Source organism: Falco punctatus (assembly GCF_963210335.1).
Source record: "Falco punctatus genome assembly, chromosome: 7".
In the NCBI taxonomy this organism is placed as follows: Eukaryota; Metazoa; Chordata; class Aves; order Falconiformes; family Falconidae; genus Falco; species Falco punctatus.
Window position 1 is genome coordinate 18012196 of NC_137587.1, and position 24978 is coordinate 18037173.

Here is a 24978-nt window from a genome sequence, read left to right on the forward strand (position 1 = left end):
GTTCATGGGTGTTCAGAGCACCGCAACATGGTTATCACCATTCTGTGTCTAAACTTTGTGTCCTTCTCTTTCTCTCAGTGAAGTAAGACTCACTTTAGAACTAGTACCAGAGTATGTACAGGGGAAAGGCTGGAAAGTTCGTTTTTTCTACAGCACTTGTTTCCTGTGTTTCATTAATGTGGCGGTTAACACTTGAAGAGTTACCTTTGGAACAGAAATTTTGGAAAAATAAAAAAATTACAGTTTTTCCTGTAACAGCATAGTGCAAAGCCCCGAAGGAGCCTCCTGGAGGTCTGGAGCACAGCACGGGGCAGGTAAGCAAACCCAGAGTACACCCAACTCGGTGCTGATGGATTAACGGCCACTAAAACTGGGAAATTTGGTCCACAGAAAACGATGTATCATCTTGGACGGACCCGCACAGCCCAAAGCTAAGGCAGGCAAAGGCAGCATCACTGACTGAGGTAGATGCGAAGGGCCTTAACTTTTTCCCCACCCCAGCACACACCGCCATTACCACCAGGTAAGGCTGACAGCCTGTGCCCCGTTCCTCTGTTTAGTTCACAAAACCGCGGCGGGTTACTTCTTTAAATCGAAACTTCTTTCCAAAGAAACATGCAAGCGTTTATTCTCAGGTAAACAACCAACCAAACCAACCCCAAGCTTGGCAGCACTGCCCTGAAACTTGCTGGTGCGGGGAAGGAGAGGTGGCGGCTCACAGCGAGCGAGACCCCCCCTGCCGGCTGCCCCGGCGCTACGCCGGCCCCGGGCCGCAGACAGCCCCGGCGACTCGCGGTGCACCCCAGCCGCTGGCGCTGCCGGGGCCGCTACCGGGGCCGCTACCGGGGCCGCTACCGGGGCCGCTACCGGGGCCGCTACCGGGGCCGCTACCGGGGCCGCTGCCCGCCCCACGGCGAGGCCGGCGAGGCCCCCGAGGCACCCAGCGTGCTGCCCGCAGGCGGCGCGGCGAGCAGGCGGCGCGGGGCAGCCCCTGCCGGCCGTTGGGCGGCGGGGGCCTCATTTCGAACGGCGAGCGGGCCAATCAGCGGCGCGGGCGGGGTAGGGCGCTGGGTTTGAGCCAGGCGGTAACTGGCGGCGTGGGAGCAGGGGTCTGGCCAGGTGGCAGCAGCGATGGTGCAGAGCAGGGTCTGAGGGGCGGCGGGGGAGGCGGCGGGCGCTGGGATGGCGGAGCAGAGGCGAAGGCTGGTGCGGCTGGCCGTGCTGGAGGAGCTCCGGGCCTCTTACGGGATTAAGGTGAAGAGTGGGAGCTGTCTGGCAGCGGCCAAGCAGCCGGGAGCGGCGGCCGTGGCGGAGGTAAGCGGGGCGGTGACGCTGCGGCGCTCAGGGAGGGTGCCCGGCGCCCCGCCGCGGCGGGGTGGCCGAGCGCGGCGGCTGCTGTTACTGCCGGACCGCGACTCACGCAGGCCTGGGGGCTGCTCTGTCCCCGCTGCGGCCGCCGGGCCTGGCAGCAGCGATGCTGTTGCTCCTGCTGGCCCCTGGCCGGGCATAACCTCCTCCCGTGGGGAAACGGCTTCATCCCTGCAGGGGGAAAGTCTTCCTCGTTTTCCTCCCCTCTCCCTTTTCCTCAGCAAGTGCCCCCGGGCATCGTCAGGTGTGGTAGGGTAACGGTCTGGCGATGCCGAGCTCTCCCTGCCCGTTTAGGACGCGGGCTGCGGGGCAGACCGGGCGGTGAGCGAGCCGTGTCCCTCTCGGTAACGGCGCTGATGGTCTCAAGCACACACGCGCGCCTCTCGTCTGTGCTACATCTTTTTACGCTTTACTGTGCTTAATGTCGCTCACTATGGATCGTAAGTCTTAGTCACTGTATTATTTCTTGGAATACGTAGCTACTGTGTAGCTTCTGGAAGTTTTATGTCTTCTTATTTTGTTTGAATACTTAGACTTTTTGTTTGAACGGCTTTATTTGCTTGGTTTCTTAGTATAACACGTGACTATAGGTGTTTAGGTACAGACAGATCTGGCCTTGATTTGCCTGTGTTCTGCGGAATGAAATCCACCCTCTTGCCGTAAAATACCTACTTTGAATCTGCTGAAGGAAAAAAAAAGTGTTTTCTATCTCGGGACTCCTATTTAAAACTAAAGTATCAGAACAGATGCCAGTTTAGACGGCACTGAAGTCCATTTAAGAATACCGATCTTCTGGTAGATTGTAATTTATAAAGCATGGACCACTCTCATGTCCTAAATAAGACTGCCACACAACTGATATAGGGCAGACCTGATAGTTCTCAGAATGAGCTTTCTGTAAGGCTGAGAGGGTATTACAAAATGCAGCATCATTAACCCTTGCTCAACATAAGGCCAAAGAAGTTGTGAAAACACATGCTTGAGTTGGGTTGTTTGGAAAGGGAGAGGGCAACAGTAAAATTTCAGTTAGTTTCCTTCCCCCTTGTTGATATCAATGTTATGGTTGTACTTTTTTTCCCTGTTTGAAGGGAGAGTAATGGAAACCGTGAATAACATGTATGTTGTAATAAAAGCTGTCTATGTAGCTGTCTGTAGTGCTTAAATTTTATATGAGGAAGAAAATGTGTATTTAAATAACAACTGGGCAATGTAGGAAAAGGAAAAATAGAAGAACGTTTGTTTTGCCAGAGGCATTCCATTTCTATTATATGGGAACCGACATAACTTTAAGAACTTTAATCACAACTTTTGGTATTTCAAACAAGACCTAATAAAGTGGAGGATATCAGTTATTAATTTTAAATGTTGAATTACAAGCCACTGGAATTCTCTACTATATGATCTTGTAAATACAGAAAAACATTGTCTATTGGAGTTGGTTTTCTTCATGTACCTTTTGGAACCTGGAATACAATGACAAATGCTTCTTTCCTTATCATGTTATGCTTGTTTTCTGTAGTACAGATAGGCCCAGGGTGGCCTAATGGGTTAGTTATTGATTAACTATTTTCTCAACATAGTCAGCACTTTGAATTTCAGGTGTAAATGACCAAGAGTTTGCATTCATCCCTGATAGTAGGTTGGGCATGATCCCACTCTTCTGATTGAGGGAGGGGCTGGCTTGCATGCTCTGTAAATATAAATAGCACAGGTGGAGCGAAGCAATAAAAGTACAATTGTTACATTGAAATGCAGGTTTTCTATACCTGGAACAACTGTGTAGTGACCTTGGATAAACATTTTAAAAAAATGCTGTAGGTGAGCATCAGTAGTAATGACTGAAGAAATTGCTTGTTTTCTGAAATGCAACAGGTACTCTGATGCCTTGCTATAAGGCAGTAGAGTTGTAAGAGGTTTTTAAATACAAATACTAAACACAGGAGTTCAGAACAGTTTTCTAGACTATTCTGTTGAGTTTAATCCTTCCTAGGACAGCAATCTTGAGTACCTCAAATGCAGAAAAAATTACTTGAAAGTTATTTCAAATGTGTTTTGTTGATTTTTAAGAAAAATAGGATTTAGTCAATTTGAGATTGTCAAGGTGAGACTCCAGAACAGTCTGTTTAATATCCTTACCGATTTGGAGGCCTTATAGAAAAACTGACTCCTTGTAAAATAAAAAGTGCAAAACATAGTGTGGAAAACCATTCTATTCTTTCACAGTAATCTAGGGCATTACCTGTAACTAGAGTCAGCATAGGCTCAGATATCAGGAGATGATAGTGTTTTTCCTGACAATACCTCTTATCTGAAAACCTCGGGGTTCTGTTTTAACTGCCCTTCTGTTTGTACCCTGTGGAATACGTAGTTAATCCCATCAACTCTTGAATAACGTTAATTTAATTTTGTATTTTAGGGTAAAATCTTTGGAGTATCTTTTCATGCGTTACCGCAATCACTTGTGCCAGAATATGGTTATATTCCAAGGTAAATTAATACTATATTTAGATTTATGCTTACTTTGCTCTCTTTATAGTATTGAACTTTTGTCAGAGGGAACAAAATGTTTATTCCAGACCTGCTAAATCTTATGGGGAATATGAGAATAGTTTCAGTTTGGGAAGGGGAAGGATGCAGGAGTTAGATGGGGAATTCTGAGCCACAGCTATCATCAAGTTTTATTTCTTTATGCTTCTTTTCATTGAGGAAAACTAGCTTATGTATTAAGTTTTACCTATTTATCTTTAAATATTTTTTTCTGGGAAAAAAACAAGCTTTATTCTGAGTGACAGAAGTATGTTACTTTTTCCTCAGCTTTCTTGTTGATACTTGTGAATATTTGGAAGAACACGTTCACACTGAGGGACTCTTCAGAAAGTCTGGCTCTCTTGTTCGTTTAAAAGCTTTAAAGGTATTCTCTAAAGCCTTGGTTGGTTTGAGTTTTTTTTGTTTGAAGTGTTTGGGTTTTTTTTTAAATAAGCTGCATTTCACTTGATCATCTGCATGTTTCAGGTTTTGGACTCTTTCAGTAGTATTCAAGTTTTAACATTGGAAGTAGACTGGTAACACTACTCACTTTAGGAATGAGAGGCAATCTAGTCCAGAAACTGACAAACCTCACTTCCCTGCCCCCCCGCCCCTCACCTGCACCCTCTGGAATTTTCTGGCTTTCCAGATGGCAAGAATACAGTCATGACTGAACAAACTTGTTAGTAGTTAAGCACGCTGGATGCTGTGAGGATATTTCTTTAGCAGTGTTTTCCCAGAAGGATGCATACAAGGATGCATACATGGTGTAAAGCTATGAATTAACGCACGTGGTCTGACAATATCATCAGTGCTTTTGTAGATAATGTAGTTGGGTAAAATGTGACAAAGCTGAAAGTAAAAATGGGGAAGATGTAACTTTTCTGATATGGGCTAGAGCATTAATGCCTAAACTTAGAAATCTGACAGTATGTTGAAGACTTCAAATTGTGTTTCTGATAAACGATTTCAGAGTAAACTGGATCAAGGTGAAAACTGCCTCTCAGCTGCGCTGCCATGTGATGTTGCAGGGCTTCTTAAACAGTTCTTTAGAGAGTTGCCAGAACCCATCCTTCCACCTCACCTGCAGGAAGGGCTTTTCAAAGCTCAGCAGCTAGGAAATGAGAAGAAAACTGCGACTGTGTTGCTGTCATGTTTGATGGCTGATGGAACAATTGAAGCTTTGAGATACTTTTTCAACTTTCTGAGAACTGTGTCCCTAAGGTCAGTGTAAAGTCAGTGCTTTTAAACAGCTCCCAGTTCCTTTAAGGAATTCTCTTTCCAGCAACTGCTGTAACTTTCTGCGAGTGGTTTGTGACTTTAAACTTTCTTATCTGCAGTCATTCACTAGAATTCAGTCATGGTCTCTTCTCTCATAAATCCAAAGTGTTTTCTTTATGAAACTTTATTTTGCTGGAGACTTGACTTTATTCCATTCTTTCATAGTTGTATTCCTTATTCTTCTTTGGAAAGCAAAAGGAGAGACTGATAAAGTTAACATAATCTAACAGATACCTTGCATTCCTCAAAACTGACTGGGGTCTAACACCTCTTGATTTCAGTAGCATAGTCACACAGCCTGAGGTGCATAAGTCTATGCATTAATCTTAGTATGTAAGGACTCAGGTGAATGACTGTGTATTTATTTTTTTTCATCTATGTTTGTGTTATTTGGTCTTTTCTCTCTCTACTGTTTATGTCCTGATAATGTGTGAAAAAACAAACAAAACAAAAAAGCAAAAACAAACAACCAAAAAACCTTTTCTTTTTAAGATCCAATGAAAACAGAATGGATAGCAGTAATCTGGCAGTGATTTTTGCTCCCAATCTCTTGCACTCAAATGAAAATGAGAAGATGTCTGCCAGTACAGAAAAAAAAATTCGCTTGCAAGCAGCTGTTGTGCAAACACTTATTGACCATGCAGCAGAAATCGGTAAGATGATAATAAATGTTTATTGAAATGTACATACTGGTATACAGTTTTTCTCTTAATTTTTTAAATAACTAAAATATATATATTCGTCAACTATTTCAGGACAAGTACCAGATTTTATCTTGGAAAAAATTCCTGCAATGTTAGGTGTTGATGCCTTTCAGTCTACTCCCTCACTGTGGGGCCACGAAGACAGTGAGAATGAATCTCTCGGTGAATCTAAGAAGAGGAGGCACCGAAGTGTTGGGGGTAGGTATATTGTGTGAAAGTTTCAGCAACTAAAATAGAATTACTTTGAGACTTCAAGTATGTTGACCCTAAGCACTTCCTTCTTCCACAAGCAGAATAGATGCCTGTGAAATTTGTTGGATTTGACTTGCAAAATCTGTATAAGACTTCACTAATCACATCACTTTATTGTATATTTACTCTGAGTTTATTCTAGTGTCTGTTGACTATACCATATATGTGTTTGGATTTGTGAAGCCAGATTAATGTTCCACTTTTTGTTGAGTTAACTTCAGATCCTGTTGCAGAATGCTGATAAAGATTTTTTGTTTGGTTGGTTTTTGTTTGCTAGTTTTGAAGTTATACTTCAACACTCAAAGGTAGTACATAATTTAAATCAGGTCATCAGAAAGCAAGGATATAAATAGCATGTGTGTTTTGAATTATTTACTAATACTTGTTTTGAAGTGTAACTCTGAATTGGACTGTGTGCTCTGATATCGTGGTTTGTTTTCTCTTTTTTTTTTTTTCTTTCTGCATTTTAGCTATTCAGTAGGGTTTGGTTCTTCTTGTTTGTGGTTGTTTTGTTTTGCCAAGTATAGATAATCAAATGGTATCTTTTCTGTTCTGCATTCTCTTTGAGGAAATACCGTGGAATACATATGCTTGACTTGAGTCAAATCCACTATAACACTGATTGCTATAAAACTATCGTATGTGTTTAGCATATGTGCCTGGAATATTAAACCAGACAGCAATTAAATTAAGGTTTTATTATTGTGTATCTTCAGCCAAGGCATGGGGTTTTTGGGTTTGTTTTTTTGTTGTTTTTTTTTTTTTAGTAATATGCTTTTCCACTCTGAAGGATAGAGATAATCCTGTGCTTGTAAAGTGATAAATGTTTTGGAATGTTAACATTTTGAGAAGTAGTTAGCTAGAATTCGTTAATTCTGAGGAATGGGTTCTGGTAGTAGGCTGTTTCTACTCTTTCTCCAGATGTAGTAAAACATAGTATTACTAAACTTCATCTATTTTCAAAGATTTATTTTTTTAAAAAAAACTGCCTGATCTACCAAACACCATAAAAGTATTACCACAGGTGTGTAGTTTGCTAAACTTTGCTGTGAGCACATGGAAATACAACTGTAGGTTGCAACAGCATTTAAATACACTTCCATTTTACACATTTAAAAGCAGGAAAACCAGTAAAATTTCATGCATATATTCTTTTGGGTTTAATTTTGTATTTAAGAAAAAACAGTACACAGTACCCCAAAACAAACAAACAAAAAAAACATAGCTCACAGAAAAGTTGTACATTATTTCTTTGCAAGACCAAAAATTTCATGTTTCTGTTCGGGCCTGACTTCAAAGCTCTAAGAGCTTTTCAGCTTTGCGATGACTTCCAGTAAAGAGAGAAAGACTTCTTCCTGTGAGAAAGACTTCAATGGATGCCTTCTAGGTTTGCTAAGAAATTAGAAGGCATATGATTTTACAATGAACAGTAGAATTTTCTACAAGAAACTTCTGTTGTCTGTGCATGATTTTTTTTTTTTTTTTTTTTTTCCCTCAAGGAAAGTAGAACTTTTCAGCTGTTGTGGAAGCAACAAAAACTATGTTGGATGGTAGTTTTCTTTACATAAAGCAAATCAGTTTAAACAATTGTTTTATTTCTGTCTGAAAGAATCCAAGTTAAACTTGAGTTGAAAATAGAGCAAGACAAACTTCATATTTAAATTTGATTGCTCGGTGTGTCTTGCATTTCAGATATTGTTAGTGGAGCATTGAATAAATTTAAATCTAACAGAACACCCTCCACTACACCTCAGCAAGACAGAAGCGGTAGGTATTGGTGTATTTGTACTACATAAAGCCCATGCAGTATCTTCTGGATTTGTCAACTATATTCCCCAAACTTTTTTAACTGAAGAACTAAACTTAGTTGAAGATAACGTGACTATGTTTAAATTGTTTAAAACTTTGAATATAGCTACGTATTTACTGAAGATACTGCATTTACATTAGTTCTTTGAGCAGCTACGATCACTGCAGCAGTGGGCTGTGTGGTTCTAGGATTACACAACTGAACTTGTGCTTTTTTATCTAATGCACACTAAGGCTTCAGTGCAGTAGGTGCAGCATTTTATCATCTTGGGAATGAATTTCCAGGACTGAAATTCTTTTAATCTTATTCTGTCTCTTAAACCTCCAGAATATGACTATAGCTCTTTTGTTTTCTCTTCTAATACCTATATTATTTTATTCATGTGTGGTTTTGGATTTTCCTTTCTGGTACTCAAAATAAAGAAAACAAACCTTAAGCTGTACAAATTGCTTTGCCTGTTCAAAATGCATGCACTTTAGCTAAACTTTTACAACAATTTTCTTTTGGAGTTTAAAAAACCAAACTACTGTTTATATTCCAGTAAACTCTTAACCTTTTAAGCTGCTGATTTCAAATTTGTGTTTGGTTGTTTTGTTTGTTTTTTTTTTTAAATTTCAGTCCTTTCATCGATGACTCCAATTGTTCTTACTCCAAGTACCAAGCGTAAACTTCCAACTGATTGCTCTCAGGGCTTGTCCAGCAAGAAAAGACGATCTTTTAAGCATAGTTTTGCTTTTGAGTTGTTACCAAGTGCCATTTTTAACAGCAGCTCAACACCAGCTTCAGGTACAGTGCCTTCATTTTTTTCCCTGCTGCTTGAAGTTGTTGTTTATGGCTTTTCATTTATATGTGCAGTCTTTTGGTCTTGTTAGACAGTCATTGATAATCTTCACTTTGTAACAGTGTGTCTTGCACTACTTTCCCATCTTAGTAAATAGTCTGTGGTCATCAGTGACGATAATGTTACATGGATTGAGCAAAGGCAAAATTGTTTCTTGTTTTCTGTTATATTAACCTCTCAAATCTGCAGTCCTGACGTCCTTTTATCTTTTTCAGACCCTCTATATCACCTAGGTTATACTCACATTTCTGTCTTAGCACACAAATCCATGAAAACTACCTGTGCTTCCAATGTTTTGAAAGTTGTAGCCTCCTTCAGTCTCCTAAATACTTGAATGACTGGTCTTAACTCTGTGAAATGTAATTGTTGCTATTATAAAGGCTCTTTCTTGAGAAAACAAGAGGTGATTGGATTCTAGATGCTAAATAATCTCAAAATTCTATAGAAAAAGTTCTACTGTAGTTTGACAATACTTTAATACCACTTCATTCTGTTAGTGCTTCCAACTGTCAGGCTCTTTTGGAAATCCTGCTTGAGTTTTGTTTGGTTCCTTAATGTGCTGTCAACTGAAGTTAGAGTAAAAAGAAATTTCTAGATTGGCTATGTTTGTTTTGCCTGAAGATCAATTTTTTTTTCCCCCCTCAAAACTGAGTGGTGTAAAACTTCATGGATTTTTTTCTTAAATCATTTCATGCACACCATGAAATTCTTGTTCTACAGATAAACAAAGCAATGGCATTTTCTGAAGACGGTAGTAATGCATCTATTTTATAAAAAAATTTAGTAGAGTAGCAGCTCTTCATTTATTGTTGTTTTAACTGTTCTGGCTAGGTATGTAAAAAAGCACACTGCTAAAAATATTAAGATTGAATCTAATTTTTCTTATTAAGTTCTGAAATCTGAAGAACTGATCTGATGATAGCAGTGTGGAAACTTAATTGAGGTAGTGATACTGGTAGCATGCAATTAATTGCAATCCAGCCACTTCAATGGGTGCTACAAGCAATAGCTTCATATACTATTAAATAAAAGTGGAAGTCAAAGTGATTTCAAGCCAGCACTCCACAAAAAGAGCAAACAAACCTGTGCTGTTTAAAAAACTATTTTTTATTGTATTAACTGTGAACTCTTCATCTGAAAAAATGTGACTGTTTTAAGGTCATGTAAATGTTACGTTGTTCCTGTAGTTCAGTTTGAAGCAAGTCCTTGTGTGTCTCTCGAGTCATCACAGACTTCACTGTCTCCTTCAACTGGTGGTGAAAATCTTCTGTCTAGTACAGGGAACAGAAGAAGTAAAAGACATACAAGGAAAAAATTACACAGGTAATTTGCCTTAACTGTCAGAAACTACCTTTCCAATTTATCTTTAGGTCTCGACCCCTTGACTAACGATGTGTAAAATCTCAGTCTGTCTTTTAAAATCACCTTTTTTGGTGTTCAAAACATACCATATTTTTATAGTAAACTTCCAATGTGGAAAAAATGGAGCTCAAAATAAAATAAGATCTGGTATAGTAGCCTCCTGTGCCTATTAAAAAAGCTTGGCAAGAAGGCAATAGAAGAAGTAACCATGAATGAGTATCAGTATGTTCTCATTTCCCTCCTAAATAGTTTTTTGTGTGGCACTTCTTCCCCTGTGTTCTCCCAGGGCTGAATCAGGAAAGACAGGTTGTTTTTCTCCAAAGATTAGCCGAAAAGAAATGGTTCGTAGATCATTACGCTTGAAGTTTGGTTTGGGGAAAAGCAACAGAGAAATGGTAAGTATTCTGCTTCCAGTCTCCTTGTTACTGTGCAAAGTTTCGGGCACCACTTTTCAGTCGCAGGAGGGACTTCCTTGGTAATAGAGGGATCACAGCATAACTGGACCTGCTATCAAGTACAAGAAGCCCTAGGTTTATTTTCATAACAGTAACTGATCAGCTTGTACTGGGTTCAGCTGAGATTGGGCCAAGAGGCTGGAGGAGGGGACAGCTGACCTGAATTGACCAAGGAATTATTCCATGCCATTATATGGCATGCTCACCAGTAAAACTGTGTTGGGAGGACTTTTTGTAAAGTAGACACTGTTCAGGGGCTGGCTGGGCCTCTGCTCACTTGTCATGAGTGATTGCTTTGGCTTGCGGGTGATTCTTATGTCATCAGTCCTCATCCCCTCCCTACTCCTTTTGCCTTTCCCATTTTCTTCTTCATCCTGCTGGGGACTTGGGGGGAGTGAGCAAGCAGCTGGAGGGGAGCTTACCTGCCAGCTGGGGTCAACCCACTACACTTGTGATCTGTAGGTCTCTCAGCTCCTGAAATTTTGATATTACCAAGTCTATGCACAGAAGCCTTATGTTCAGTGTGGTTAAGCTACCTTATTGCAGGTGGGTTGTTCCCTACCTAGATCTACAGAGAATCAAGGGAAAATAATGTATGGTCAAGAAAAGGCTGCTGTGGCTGATTTGCATAGCCTTTTCCTGGAGGTTCCTTTGTAAATGAGATTCCATATCACAGGTCTAAATGAAAGTAACCTCTTTTGTTTGTTCAAGAATGTTGTATCAGGATGTACGGTTGGTAATAGATCTGAAAATATTGGAAGGCGTCTTGCAAGTCAACAAGGTTTGGAAAGCAGAACTGAATGTGCAAATAGAGATGTATTCTTCAGCCCATGTGTCAATGAAAAACTCAGCAAGAAAGGTAGGTATCTAACAGAATATATTAGATGGGGAAAACTTTTGCTTTTGTAAAGTAAAAGTAACTTTACGGATAAAGGTATAAAAGCAATCAGATTAAAAGTGCTCCTAGCTAGTAGGACAAAAGTTACTTGACTGTGACTTCTGGGGAAAAAAATTATTTAGGACAGGCTTGTGTTTCTAGTGTATTTTAGTCATTCTGTTAGTTACGCATGATGAGATACATGAATTCAGTTCTTAATATTACAACCTTTCCTCACATCTCTGAAACTTAAGGGAGTAATGGCATCTTTAAATTCAGTGCTGCTTCGGTAATTGGGGGTTTTTAGCAAGAATTTTGCCTAAATGATCATGAAAATTGCAAGACATTATTTCTAAACACTGTGTGGTATTTATTTTAAGGTTCAAAAAAAGTGAGCAAGTCAGAAGAAAACTTGCTAACACCAAAGTATCACAATAAAGTAGTTCACCGAATGTCATGGAATAGTCCTACTGTTAGAGATTCTCAGGTGATCAGCGGGAACGAGGGAATTCTGCCAGGACATCCTGAAACAGGAATAGCTTCTTCAGAGTCTGTTTTGGTATTTGGAAAGCCAACGAATGTTACAGATGAATTCAAATCCACAACTGTAAGCAAACAAGACAACAGCTTAGAACTTTTGCTTTGTGAAGAGGAAAATAATTCAACTGCAGAAACATTGCTGAAAGTTAAGCAAGCCTTCTCTGCATCTGGAAGTAATCTTCACAATTTGATAGGTGATACGGTATCTTCCTTCTCAGGCGTAGCAGGTAGAAGGTTAAATGAAACTCTGTGTCTCACAGGGCTTAGTCCAGAGAAAGAATTGTTAGCTGAAGAAGTTTCTGAAGATCTAGCAAATACAAAATCCAGAGAGCTGCTGTACCAATGTAATCAATCTTATGCTATTGATAAACAGCAATCAAAAAAAGATGAAATTAAAGTTTTAGAGAAAAACTTCAAAACTTCTATTGAGATTGAACTTCAGGTCTCAAAACCAGATATAAAAAATGTAACTGAACTTCATGTGCCTGAAGTACTGGCCAGGGAAGACAAGCTGACTGTTCAGAATGGTTCATCAACAGATGACTTCAACAAATTAGATTCCTTTGGAAGAAAAGAGGAAGTAGAACTAACACACTCACAAACAGCTGAAAACTGTATGGTAAAATGCTGTAATTTGGAAGAAGATGTGGCTAAACTTTCTGTGGCAGGACAGCTTTCTATTTTGCAGTTGCCTAAATCACAAAACGAAGGTGGCAACCAATACTTGCAAAGTGAAAATTCTCATGAAACTTTAACTAAAACATCAACTGTTTCAGACCATGGAAAGGTTTCTGACCACATACAGTGGTTCAACAAGCTTTCATTAAATGATCCAAGTTGTTCTGCAAGCAAAACTAAACCACCTCTTAAGTTTCAACGTACTCCTGTTAGACAGTCTGTAAAAAGAATGAATTCCTTACTGGAGGCTAACAGACGATGTGTAAAATCTCAGCTGCTTAAAGCAAGTGATGGTTCATCACTTGTTAAATCTTTGAGCTATGATTCTGCACTATTCTCCTGCACAGAAAAGCCCTCGAATAATTCTGTGGCTTTACTGCTAAGGAGTGAAAGTATGTATGACCAAGTTTCTGTATCTCATAAGCAGCTAGACATAACATCCAAATCATGCTGCAGGCCATTAAGTCCATCAGACAAGCCTGATGCTTCTGTTGGAACCGCTGGAATTCATGAGCAGAAAGTGACTGTTCATTCATCAAAATCTGTTCTAGAAGATCTAACCAATCATGAAATGGTGAAATCCAGTTTAAAAGTTAATGCAAACATAAATATTTTAGGGGCTGGCCTAGAAAAATCTACAATCACAAGAAATGCTCTGGGAAAAGAAAGAATTCGTTATAGAGGCTCTCCAAAGAATCCAATATCTAAAGTGAAACTGCTACCAGCTGCAAAACCAGTAGACTTGTAAGATTAAATATGATTGCTAAATGGGCTTATTGTAACTTGGTTAACATTTGGAAAATCTAAATTTGTATGATTATTTTTTTTAGCTCTAATTTGGTATTTTTGATTTATTTTTGTAACTGAGTCATGGACTTGTACAAATAACAATTTGTTTTATGTCGGTTGTCTTCATTTACTCTGAAACTCTTATAAATGATAGTTCATCCAAATTAATTTGACTTCTAAAACAAAAAAAACCCCTGTCTTTACAAATGTTGTGTTAGAGCTCATTTAGTTATCTCAGCTTCTAAAAACATGCTGAATTGCCCAAAATTTTTGCAGTATTTGGACTAAGTACCAAGTTTTTTTTAAAAAAATTCTCAGACGCTTAAAACAATTGTGAAAGAAATTTGTTTGGTTTTTTTTCTTTCACATTTGTGAAAGAAAATGTGTTGATGTGGAGTACTGGTAGTTAAATTTATTTACTTGTTAGTTTTAAGTGTATTGCAGGACTACTTTGATATTTAAATTGGACCTTACACCAGCTCTACTTCTGAGACAATTTTTTTTTTATTTCTGTTGAAGTAAGTTGGGAGCATATTTTTCTTGTTGAATAGGTAAATTTTGACGTATGTACACACACTGGAGAATTATTAGAACACATGGAAAATAAAATACGCAGTTCATTCAAGAAGTGAAAAGTCTTAAAAATTCATCCAGCAATGTGTTCTGCAATAGGTACAAAGTAATTTGTAAGCAGTAAATTGTTTTATCTTAATATGTAAGGAAGGTTTTAACTTATTTTAAAGCAATAGCATAGTGTTAACTAGGTGGTGCAGAAGCAGGTTTTAGATGTTGATAGTGTTGCAAGAGACATGTAAGAAGCCATAGTATGTTTAAAAGTTGATTTGCACAAGCAAATGTTTACATCTCTTGGAATTAAAACTGTCTGTCATCAGTTGTAAATTTATTTAAGAGTAAACACTTGAAACTGTTCTTTAGCTTTCTGTATGTGCAAATTGCTTGTTGGCAAAATGTAAGAGCTGAAAGCACTGGATACTTTTGGTTTTAATAAAACCATGGGTTTTCTCCTTTTTCTGAGCCTGTTCTTAGAAACTTAGATTGTTATGTGCAGACTATGCACATCAAAATGAGTAAGTGTGAAAATACTTAAGTCAGAAGAGATTCTATTCTGGCTCTCTTTTTTTGTTCATCTTAGGTAAGTGTTGGTGATGCTCACAACTAGCAAAAGGCAAGGTGCAACCTAATTTAGCAGAAGTAGGCTTCTGATTTTCTTGGATGATATGTTAACAAAAGAAGTAGTTCTGCTTGCTTTCTGTTCCCTGCCTCCTTCTCCACCTATAGAACAGTTTGGCTTGGAAAAGACCTTTAAAGATCATCTACTTCCACCCCCCCTGTCATGGGCAGGAACACCTACCACTAGTCCAGGTTGCTCACAGCCCCATCCAGCCTGGCCTTGAACACTGCCAGGGATGGGGCATCCACAGCTGCTCTGGGCAACCTGTGCCAGTGCCTCACAACTCTCATAGTGAAGAATTTCTCCCTAATACCAAATCTACCCTCTTTCAGTTTAAAGTCATTCCCCCTTGTCCTGTCACTACAGGCCCTTGTAAAAAGTCCCTCTCAAGCTTTCTTGTAGGCCCCTATAGGTACAGGAAGGCTGCTCTAAGGTCTTTCCAGAGCCTTCTCTTCTTCAGGCTGAACAACCCCAACTTTCTCAGCTTGTCTTCGTAGGAGAGATCCTCCAGCCCTCTGATCATCCTTCCCTTTCATGGTCCTCCTCTGGAGTTGGTCTAACATGTCCATGTCCTTCTTGGGTTGGGGGCTCTGGAAATGAACGCAGTGCTGCAGGTGGTGTCTTGCAAAAGCAGCGTAGATGGGAAAGTTGCCTCCCTTGGCCTGCTGGCCATGCTTCTTTTGATGCAGCCCAGGATTTGGTTGGCCTTCTGGGCTACAAATGCACATTGCTGGGTCCTGTTGAGCTTCTCATCAACCAATACCCTCAAGTCTTTCTTGTCAGGGCTGCTCTCAATCCATTCTCTGTCCAGCCTTTATTTGTGCTTGGGATTGCCCAAACTCATGTGCAGGGCCTTGCACCTGGTGGTGTTGAACTTCATGAGGTGTGCACAGGCCTGCCTCCTAAGGTTGTCCAGGACCACTGCACTAGTTCCACTCAGTGATTTGGCGGAAACCTCCCACCTGGGTCAGCCCAGCTGAGCTGCTTCACTGTTGCTACATTATTAAGATCTAGCACTAGGGACACAGCCAGGAGAGGGTCTTAACAGGATTGTTTGGTGTTGTGGTTAAATATGGGAAGCCTTGGTTCCATGAAATAAGGGAGCCAATGTGATGGGTCACTACCATCTGAAGAGGAAGCTGCTTCTCCCTGCTTAGCAACATGCTCCTACCCCCTGCCTTCAGCTGGTGCTGGCAGATGGCTGGATGTGGGCACCACAGCACCACGATTTGCATCACTTCACTAAGGTAAACAAGGCTCAGCAAAGTGCCAGCTGCTGCAGCTGGTACAAGGAGGTGGGAGATGGAAATAGGGCAGAAGAAAATAAAGGCAACGTCATGAGGAAGAAAAAGGGATCTGACTCTGTCTGTAATAGTGAGCTGTCACATCAGTTCCTCCTTGAAAGAGCAAGACTTGAGATTTTTTCTGTTAATGTGTACCTAGGTTTTGAACTCTAATGTAGCTTTGGCGATGTGTCACAGATATTTTTGATCGTCATTGTAAATTGCTCTTGAACCAGTGGGCTTCATCATCAGAAAGGGAGATTTTGGTAGAGGCCTGACAAACCAACCCTTAAACACTAGGAAAGGTGGTCAAAGAAAGCTGTAGGCTGTTGGTAGAGGCTTTACAGAACATTTAGGCACACATCTGTTTACATAAAGTCGATCGTATTTTGGAGAAAGATTAGAAGCACCAGATTCTCGATGGAGATCCCAATTGCTTAATCCTGCAAGGTACAGATGTGTAAAATGTACTAGAGGCCAGAAACATGAGGGACTACTCTAGACGTGAGAGTGTAGCTCAGGGATCTGTTGTAGTTTATGGGGTATAATCTCAAGAGCTTTTCTGGTGGTAGTTCTCCTAAAATGGAACATGTCACGTTCACCTCAGTAGCAGTGAAGATGTGTTACATAAAACAGCCTTTAGAAATTAGCGTTTTGCCAAGCGCTATTAAATGACAGGCTTCATTTGGCAAGATCCTTTTATGGTTGTCTTTTTGTTAACCTCTGCTACGGGTGATGTAGATAGATCTGCTTAACCTGCAGACCTTTACCTCCGAGCGCTTGGAGATGGTTGCCATGTTGTTACCCTGTAAACCTGCAGTCAGGTAACACAATCATACCGTAAGTAAATCATTGATGATGTTATTCTGGGGAAAGAAACTGCAGTGGGAAGCCGGACACAATCCTAGGGATACCTAATATTTCTGTAACCGTTAATCCATCAACGACGTTCCGTTTGTTTTTCAGCTGCTGTGTTCAGCTGAAAAGGGAGATCCTGACTATCCCCCCCCCCCCCCCTCCCCCCCCCCCCGCACCCCGCACAGGGAGCCGTGGCAGGTGCCCGGGCGGCGGGCGGGGCGCGGGGCCGTGGCTGCGCACGGCGGATGCGCACGGCGGATGCGCGGGCGCGGAGGGCCGCACCCGCAGAGCCGCGCCGGGAGCGGGAGGTGAGTGCGGCGCGGCGCGGCGCGGGGGCGGCCCGGCCCGGCGCTGGGGGGCTCCGTGCCGCCGCTGGGCTGCCCCGGGGGGAGGCGAGGGGTTACGGTCCGGCTTCCCACGGGCGCGGTGCGGGGGCAGCCCTGCTCGCCTGCACGCTGAGGGGGACTATTCTGTGGGAAGCGGGCTTGCGTGCCCCGCAGGCAGCGGGAGGCGGCTGCCCCCCCTGCAGCCCCCCTGCAGCCGGCCGGCGGCGGGGCCGGGGTGATTGCGGCGCGGAGGCAAAAATGGCTGAAGAACGCGGAGGGGCACGCACGTGCCTTGCGGGGGGCGGCCGGAGCTGGGGGGGGCGGCCTTGAACGTCTGGCGTGGAGAAACCGGGCGGCTGCGTGTGCAAGGGCGACAGCAGGGACTCGAGGGCTTTGTGTTCGGTTTTTTGTTTTGTTTTGTGGGGTTTTTTTGTTTGTTTGTTTTTGTTTTCCCAAGGGATTGGAAGCATTGTAATTATTCTCGGATGTGAGGGGAGAAGGAGCTTTAAGGCACAAGCATTCTGATTAACATTCATCCTCTCAAAGAGGGCAGTAAGTGGTGCTTGGTTGGTTTGATACCGGTTGGGTGGCTTTTTTATTTGTTGGTTTGGGGTGGTGGTTTTGTGTGTGTGTGTATGTGTGTGCCCCTAAACCATACTGTGCAGCCATTCAGTGAAAAAGATTCAAGGAAACACATTAAACTTACTTGCTTCAGGGGGGAAGATGGTGCATGTGAAGTGGGGAGCCTCTTGTCTTAATGTACAAATAAAATATAGTCCAGGACGTTCAGCAATTTCTGGGGATTCATTTTTCAGGCAATATAAGAACAGGGCTTGGAAAACATGTTTCCTGGCTTAAGACTTCTTTGCCTTGAGCCCAGAGGTCTATAAAACAGCATAATAAATGGCGGCGGGGGGGGTGGGGGGACGGGATATTGCCGTTATGTGAAACAGCGGACCCATTTTGTTTGCAGTGACCGTTAATGAATGTTATGGGCAAATGCAAATCAGAAAATTGATTTCTGCAGTTTGCTACTTAATGTTATGTTATAGGAGAAGAACCTATCCCCACTCTTTGCCCCACTCCTTCCTCCCGCCCCCTAGTTTCCAGCTGGCTAGATTCCTAGCTGCCCCTAGAAGCCGTAGTAGTAACCTGTGGCGTGCAGGAGTAAGATAGGAGTTACTTCCAGCATGTGTTAACTGGACTTTTTTCCTCACTGTCATTTATAATCAAATTCCTTTCTTTTTCACAGGATAAAAGTGGCTTCCACCATGACAACTGCTTTGCTTTGTAACATGATGTTTCTGCTGGTGTTTGGGTTGGCTTCAGCTTTTAGCCATAGCCCCAGGACCCCGGACAGGGTGTCTGAAGCAGATATACAGAGACTCCTCCATGGGGTTATGGAGCAACTGGGCATCGCCAGACCGCGGGTAGAATATCCAGCACACCAGGCTATGAATCTAGTTGGTCCACAGAGCATTGAAGGTAGCTAGTTTCTACTTTGAATTATGATTGATTTATTTATTAGTATCCTTTGGTAATAATCGTTGTTTTGCGTGTAGATGCAGAATATTCTGAGTTTAAAATCATGGATGACTTCACCATGTTGTTTCCTGATCTTTGTTTTAATATCATCATTCATCTTTTTACCTTCATTAATGTAACGATTTTGGCAGAAGAAGTAGTGGGTTTTTTTAATGTACAGACTTTGTGGAAAAAGTCATGTTGTTTTAGAAGTCTCTGGTCTGTAGTACCTCAGAACAATGGGTTTACTAAATTCTTCCTCAATAGTGCATATAAATACATCGCATACATGTTTCATGTGAAACAAATGTGAGCTGTAGAGCCCAAATCTCATGGATTTTTAGAAACATTTGCAGACCAGAAGAGATCAAATGTTTGTGGTGTCATGTGAGGTAAAGGGAGAAACCTTATACAGGGGGTTCTTCCTACATGCTGCAGAATGTTGTGCGGCCCTCTGCGGGACAGGACCCGTGCTGGAGCGTGCAGGGCTGCAGCTGCAAGAGGTGCAAGGACACAGGTGCTCCTCTCCGTGTCCACAAGTAGCACCTCCATACTGTGTCGCTGTGATGAATACTCTGGGCTCAGGTTCGTGGTTTTTTGGCCAGTGCTTCTGGTCGTTGGAATCAATCTTGGAACTATGCAAACAATCTGAAATATCTGGCTCAAATGTTAGGGGATTAGGATAATGCTGCAATGTATTGCTATCTGAATTGTAATAAACTGGCTTTTGTTTTGGGATTACAGCAAAAGGTTGAAGGTGTGCAACTTCAAATACTATAGTTTGTGTGCACATCAAAACAGAGCAGAAACTCTCAACCCTTCTCTCAGAATTAAACTGATTTGACACAGCATAGAACGTCTCCACAGCTGATAAGTCTGTGCCCTTTATTTTGTCTCCATTCAGATCAAGACTGCCCTAGCTAAAGAGACACAGTTGCCTTAATGGAGGCTAAGGAGAGGATTAAAGCTGAATAGGCATTTCTATGAAATAAGTGCAGGCCTAAGTTTATGTATTTTCTAAAGAAACTTCAATGGACATATGCTTTTCTGCAAACTTAGATGGCAGAGATTAGTTTTAAGGAGTAAAACTTGGTCTGTGCCCTTTTCTTCTCCTTCATGAGTGTCTGTGTGTAACGAAGTTGGGACAGACTGGCAGAAGTGAGTAATTTTACTCTCCACCTCCCCCCCCTTTTTTCCCCCAGACTTTTTTTTTTAAACTATAGAAAAGATAAGCAAATCTGGATCTCTGACAAATAGTTTTTCAGCTGTTTGCCATTACTTTCCAATTACAGCGTTAGCAAAACCAGATTAAGGATCTGTTCTTTTAAGTGTCAAAACTTTCTGGTGCTTGTGAGACTTGAAGAATACTCGTTTTCTAGTCATCCATGCAGTCTTCCACAAAAAGCAGGTTGGACAAACCTCTTTTTAATTATTTTACTCTGCCCCCCTTCCCCTTCTTTTTTTTTCTCCTGTTTTAAAAATAAAAATACCTTCTGTGTATGTAAGAGAGTAAAACTGAAAGGTGATAAATCTAGTTTATTTATCATATTTAACGTTTGCTTCTTGATCAGATGAGGACTCTTCTGTATTTTCAAGTCCATCTAGATTTTTAACAGCCTACTGAGAAATTTCTTCAAAAGCAAAAAAGCCTTGTGAGGTGAATGCTGTCAATCAGTGTAGAAATAGACATGCAAATCACAGCTTTACGTCAAACATTTAAGAAAGTGTTGGTTCCAGTTACAAGATGAATATGGTGTGACATCATTCTACACAATATTTTCCTCATACTGCTTTTTAAAAAAGTACAGATAATTCAGTAAATTTTCACCATGAGTTCATCTTTTAAGTATAGACCATGAATTACAGGATAGCTAATCCAAAAAATTTTGCATTTCACGCTGTACCAATGATTTTAATTATTACATTCTGAAAGACTTCAGAATTTAAAATATGAATTACTAATCAGTTAACAAGGCTCTGTTTTATCCTCTTTGGATATTTATTTGTGTGTGATTTGGGGAAAAAACCTGCATAATGGGTTTGATTTTCTATTAGATGTCTACTTTGGAAACCGAACTGCTAAAATGGCATAGTAAGATATTTATTAAAAACCATCTAGTTCTGTAAGAGGTTCCCATACATAATGCTTCCACAGATGGCATCCGCTTGAAAAACTGCAGGTTTTACCATTTTCCCCACAGTCTGCCCACTACTTGCTTATTGCCAGGGGACTGACACTCCTGACCTCCCAGTGGCTCTAGTCAAACTGTTTTCTGAGCAAGACATAGTAGAAACTGGATTCAGGCAAGGACCATGTCCTCTGGTGAGGAATGAGGACAGGAGGCATTTGCACGAGGCCAGTGAGGCTTTGACCCATTACAGGCAGATGAAGTGTCATGCTCAGTGTAGTAAAAAACACTGTGACCTTTCCGTACTGGTTTTTTTTTTTTTTGTGGTTTGGGGGAGGGGGCAGGCTGGCTCTTAGACACATATTTTGTGAAATTCTGTCACGTGATGTAGAAAGAGAATTTCCTCAGAGGAGAAAGCTCCAGTCTCTGCTCTGCTAAACAGACCTGCAGGACTTTCTGGAAGAATGTTTCTGGTGGTGGTGAGCTCTTACAGCTTGCTGGTGTCTCGGATACTTCTTGGCCAGTGCTCAAGGAGGTGAACCGAGCAGCACAAGAAATGGTGTTGTGGGTTGTGATGTTTAAGCAAACAACCCAGTGCCTGTAGTACAGATGGCTGACAGGACTGTTGAGAGGGATTGAGAGAGGACTTGTGACTGGTGTTCCCAGTGGTATCCATGTGGATTGTAAGTAATTTATGGTTGAGCTATAGAAAAACCAACTGCATGTGTTTTTAGAGTACATCAGTACAAGGTTTCGGATTCTGAAGGATTCAGCAATAGTTTTTCCACCACACAGCTACACTTATCACTGGCTAACAATTTTGTGTGCCAGTGCTTAAAAAGAATCTACAAGATAATAGAAAACTAAGGGGGAAAGGAAGAAAGAGGTTTAATGATAATTAGAATATGTCACAGCAAAACAGGGTTTTCATCCTAAATACCATCACAGCAAAGTGGTAATTCACTAAGTGCTCTCCTGAGGAACTGTCTTTGCTGGGAAATTTCGCCTGACAATAGCACAGGGTAGAATTGGGTATGGAACTTCTATTATTTATGAGAAGTTCTGAGCAGCCAGAGGGTTGACTTCCAGCCATTTTTCAGACTGTAGGTTGCAGTGACCAGTGCAGACAGTTGAAAGCCTGGTTCATCCCATGCCACCATCTTCATCATCAACCCCCTGACGGTTCTGGAGTGCGTCTGTTTCTCATTCTGACCAGATACTGCATCTCAGCAGAAAAAGCTTTATCAATTGGAGCTTAGTAACTTTAATATTTTCCTGCAGAAAATTGTCTGTCTTAACGAAATGTTTTTGTCAGAACTGCCCTAGCGGTGCAGACCTGCAGCAGTGTTGATAGCTGTGGATGCCATCAGCTTCAGCCGAGCCAGGATTCCAGAAGTACCCATGATTTTCAAAAGGCCAAGTTTTCACCCATTATATGTGTACACTTGCAAATGAGGTGTTGTCAGGAAAAATTAATTTCTGTGGTTTTGGAATTTGGAAAAAAAAATTAGACTGCCATAATATAGACAAGTTTATACTAGCAGTGTGATTGTAATGAAGTGTTTGCGAATTTGACTGATTATTATAATAAACTTTTCCAGCTGAATTAAGATCTCAATAATGTTATGTGTAACTGAAAGACTATTGAGGCTAGTTCATAAGTAGATTTCCTAATTATGCCCATTTTCCATCTCTGCTATCTACATTTTTTCTGGTGTTAATTGTCATATTTTGACTTAAAAATGCTAAAAACCAGAAGGTGGATGTGTCGCAAGGAACTATACGTGGTCTCTCCCCACCTGCTCCCCCGCCCCCCCCCCCCCCCCCCCCCCCCCCGGCCAAAAAAAGCAGCATGAAGCTGCCTTGGCTGTAGTACATGAACTCATAAACTTGCTCTGTACCAAAGACAACTAAGAGGTGGACACTTCAGAAAATACATTCAGCAACATGTTTTCTCTTTCTTAAGTGACCCAATGGTTTTCTTGTTGGTGGACAGAAAAAAAAGTATAGTTTGTTAATTCGAAGAAGTTAATGCCTTTTCTTATGTTGAAATCTATAAATGCATGGGTTGATTTTTTTGCTTTTCTTTGCATTTGTCAATTTACCTGTTACCTCAGATCAAGCTGCTAAAATAGGAGAAGAGTCTGGAAAATGCCTGATAAAGGGTTTAGTCTACCAAGAAATTACAATGGTGTTCATGCTGTGTGTAATCCAAGGACAGCTCAGGGATCCAGAGGACTGTGGGAGCTGTGGCTTTTCTCTCTCAGTGGCAGAGCTGCCTGGAGGGATGGCTTCCCTGCCCCAAGCCCGCAGGGAGGTGCAGAGGCAGTGTGAGTATGCTAGGGTTCTGTTAGCGGGGTGGAAGCAGTTCACAGGATAAATATGTCACAAAAATGGGAATTTGCTGGCTGATTCCCTGTACTTGTGTACCGCAGCTGGCAGATGGTGCATGGCATGTCAGCAAGGCAGAAGCCAAACAGATCCTATGTGATGAGTGTCAAGCAAAGATGTTTTTAACACCCAAGGTAGTATCTTAGGAGCAGCTGGTTTTTGCTGACCACTTAATAGATTTTCTTTCTGCACCCCCCACCCCGATTCCTAAAAGTAATAAACCCATATTAACTACTTTAATTCCTCTAATAATATTCACTCTCCTTTTTAATTTATCATTTCAGAAAACTATATTGAAGTCACTTAGCAGTATCTACATAAAGAGGGGAAAAAACCATATAAAAGCAAAAGAGGAATTTTTAATGAGTGGCTGTGTCTCAGTAGTTACTATTTAGGTTTATCACTAAAATACTGTACAAACACAACTGGGTTTTGTTCAGGTTTTCTTTAGACAAGAAGGAGGCTGTAGCTATGTTAATATAAAGCAAAAGAATAAAATAAATAAATACCTTTAACATTTCAAAAACATAGAAGTTATTTTTCCTGCCTGGCAGGGAGTTTACAAAGTAAGAGACCACATGTGGGATTTGGGTTGTTTTTTTTTTCTTTCCTTGCATGTTTATAGGTTTGTTCCAATATTTAAGTTTTTTTGGGGGGGAGGGGAAGGCAATATGTGTATAATGCAGATTTCAGGACTGTTGTACCATGCATCAGAGAACAGTAAAATCTCACTTAAACACACGGGGGCACCAGTAGCTCAGCTCGGGCCGTTTATAGCGATTCGTAATGGGAAGTGTGAAGTCCTTTTTTCGTTTTGCAAATACAATCTCCTTACATTTTCATTGCCTCCTGTGCAATTCAATACGAAAGAAAGCCTCTTGAGTGGTTGGTTTGTTTGTGTTTGATTTGGTTGGGTTTTTTTCATTTCTTAAAAACACTTCAGAAAAGATGATGGTTGATAAAGGTGCTGGCATGACAGCCCAGAGTCTGAAGTTTTCAAATTGCAAAAAAGCTGTAATGCTGTCAGCCTCAGTGACAACATTAAATGATGTCTCTTAAATCCTGATCGTTTGTAGGAATAAGAAAATACAATGCCTCTTTGGGAGGCTTTTGACTCTCCTGCAAGAGACTGCTTATAGCTACTGAGAAAAAGCTGGGTTGTTTTTTTTTTTATTATTTTGAAAGGAAATAAATACCTGGTTATTGTTTTGGAAAAAGGTATTTACTGTTTTCCTGATTGAGATGATGAAACTCAAAAGTCTTGAATATTATGCTAATATTTCTATCAACAACTGGTAGTTAATAACTTGTCAGCACAGACTGTACAAATAGCATTTTGCATGAAACCTGCTGTCTGTAAAATTATGCAGGTTACTCATGCATATTAACGATGTCTATTTTGTTCACATTTTCCTGATAAGAAAACCAAGACAGGCAGTGCTGGATTACCTTGCTGTCTGGCTTGTAACATACCTGCAAGACTACTACTTGTTTCCTACAAGGACAGTGAGATCTTCTTATTAGAAAGTTGCCAAAACTTTTGCTTCTGAACGCACTCAGTGAAACCAGGAATGACCTTTGCACTCGTTTGCTTTTGGGCTGGTGTGTGCTATGCTTATAGCTGAATATATTTGGACTTCCTTGGGTGATTAGAAGTAATAACCATTGACACGTTGGGGTATGGTATCTGGGGGTCAGCAAATGTGGCGATGTGATGGCTGTGTCCTCTTTGCTCTAGTTTCCATCCTCTGTGGCTGCATCCCGGGGCAGCAGTGCAGGAGTCCCTGGGCTG

General features: G+C 41.2%; 2 protein-coding genes across 5 annotated transcripts in view; both read left to right on the forward strand.

The window, feature by feature from the left end:
• The first annotated feature begins 908 nt into the window (after positions 1-908).
• Positions 909-14513, forward strand: ARHGAP11A (Rho GTPase activating protein 11A). 2 transcript variants are annotated; one of them, XM_080394278.1, is made up of 12 exons: positions 909-1314; positions 3785-3855; positions 4183-4279; positions 4868-5118; positions 5668-5828; positions 5931-6077; positions 7824-7898; positions 8560-8727; positions 9970-10105; positions 10431-10539; positions 11311-11458; positions 11857-14513. In XM_080394278.1, the coding sequence occupies exons 1-12, from the start codon at positions 1183-1185 to the stop codon at positions 13440-13442; spliced, it is 3081 nt and encodes a 1026-aa protein (XP_080250404.1). In that variant the 5' UTR covers positions 909-1182; the 3' UTR covers positions 13443-14513. The 2 variants fall into 2 exon arrangements, with proteins under 2 accessions (XP_080250404.1, XP_080250405.1); XM_080394279.1 differs by lacking the exon at positions 7824-7898 and having other exon boundaries at positions 912-1314.
• A 2480-nt stretch (positions 14514-16993) lies between these two features.
• The window catches only part of SCG5 (secretogranin V), a 29805-nt gene continuing 21820 nt past the window's right edge, over positions 16994-24978 (forward strand). The window contains exons 1-3 of one of the 3 annotated variants that reach the window (XM_080394285.1): positions 17008-17124; positions 17600-17694; positions 18395-18627. In XM_080394285.1, the coding sequence (XP_080250411.1) occupies positions 18414-18627 (214 nt within the window). In that variant the 5' untranslated portion in view covers positions 17008-17124; positions 17600-17694; positions 18395-18413. The other 2 variants (XM_080394283.1, XM_080394284.1) reach the window with 2 other exon arrangements.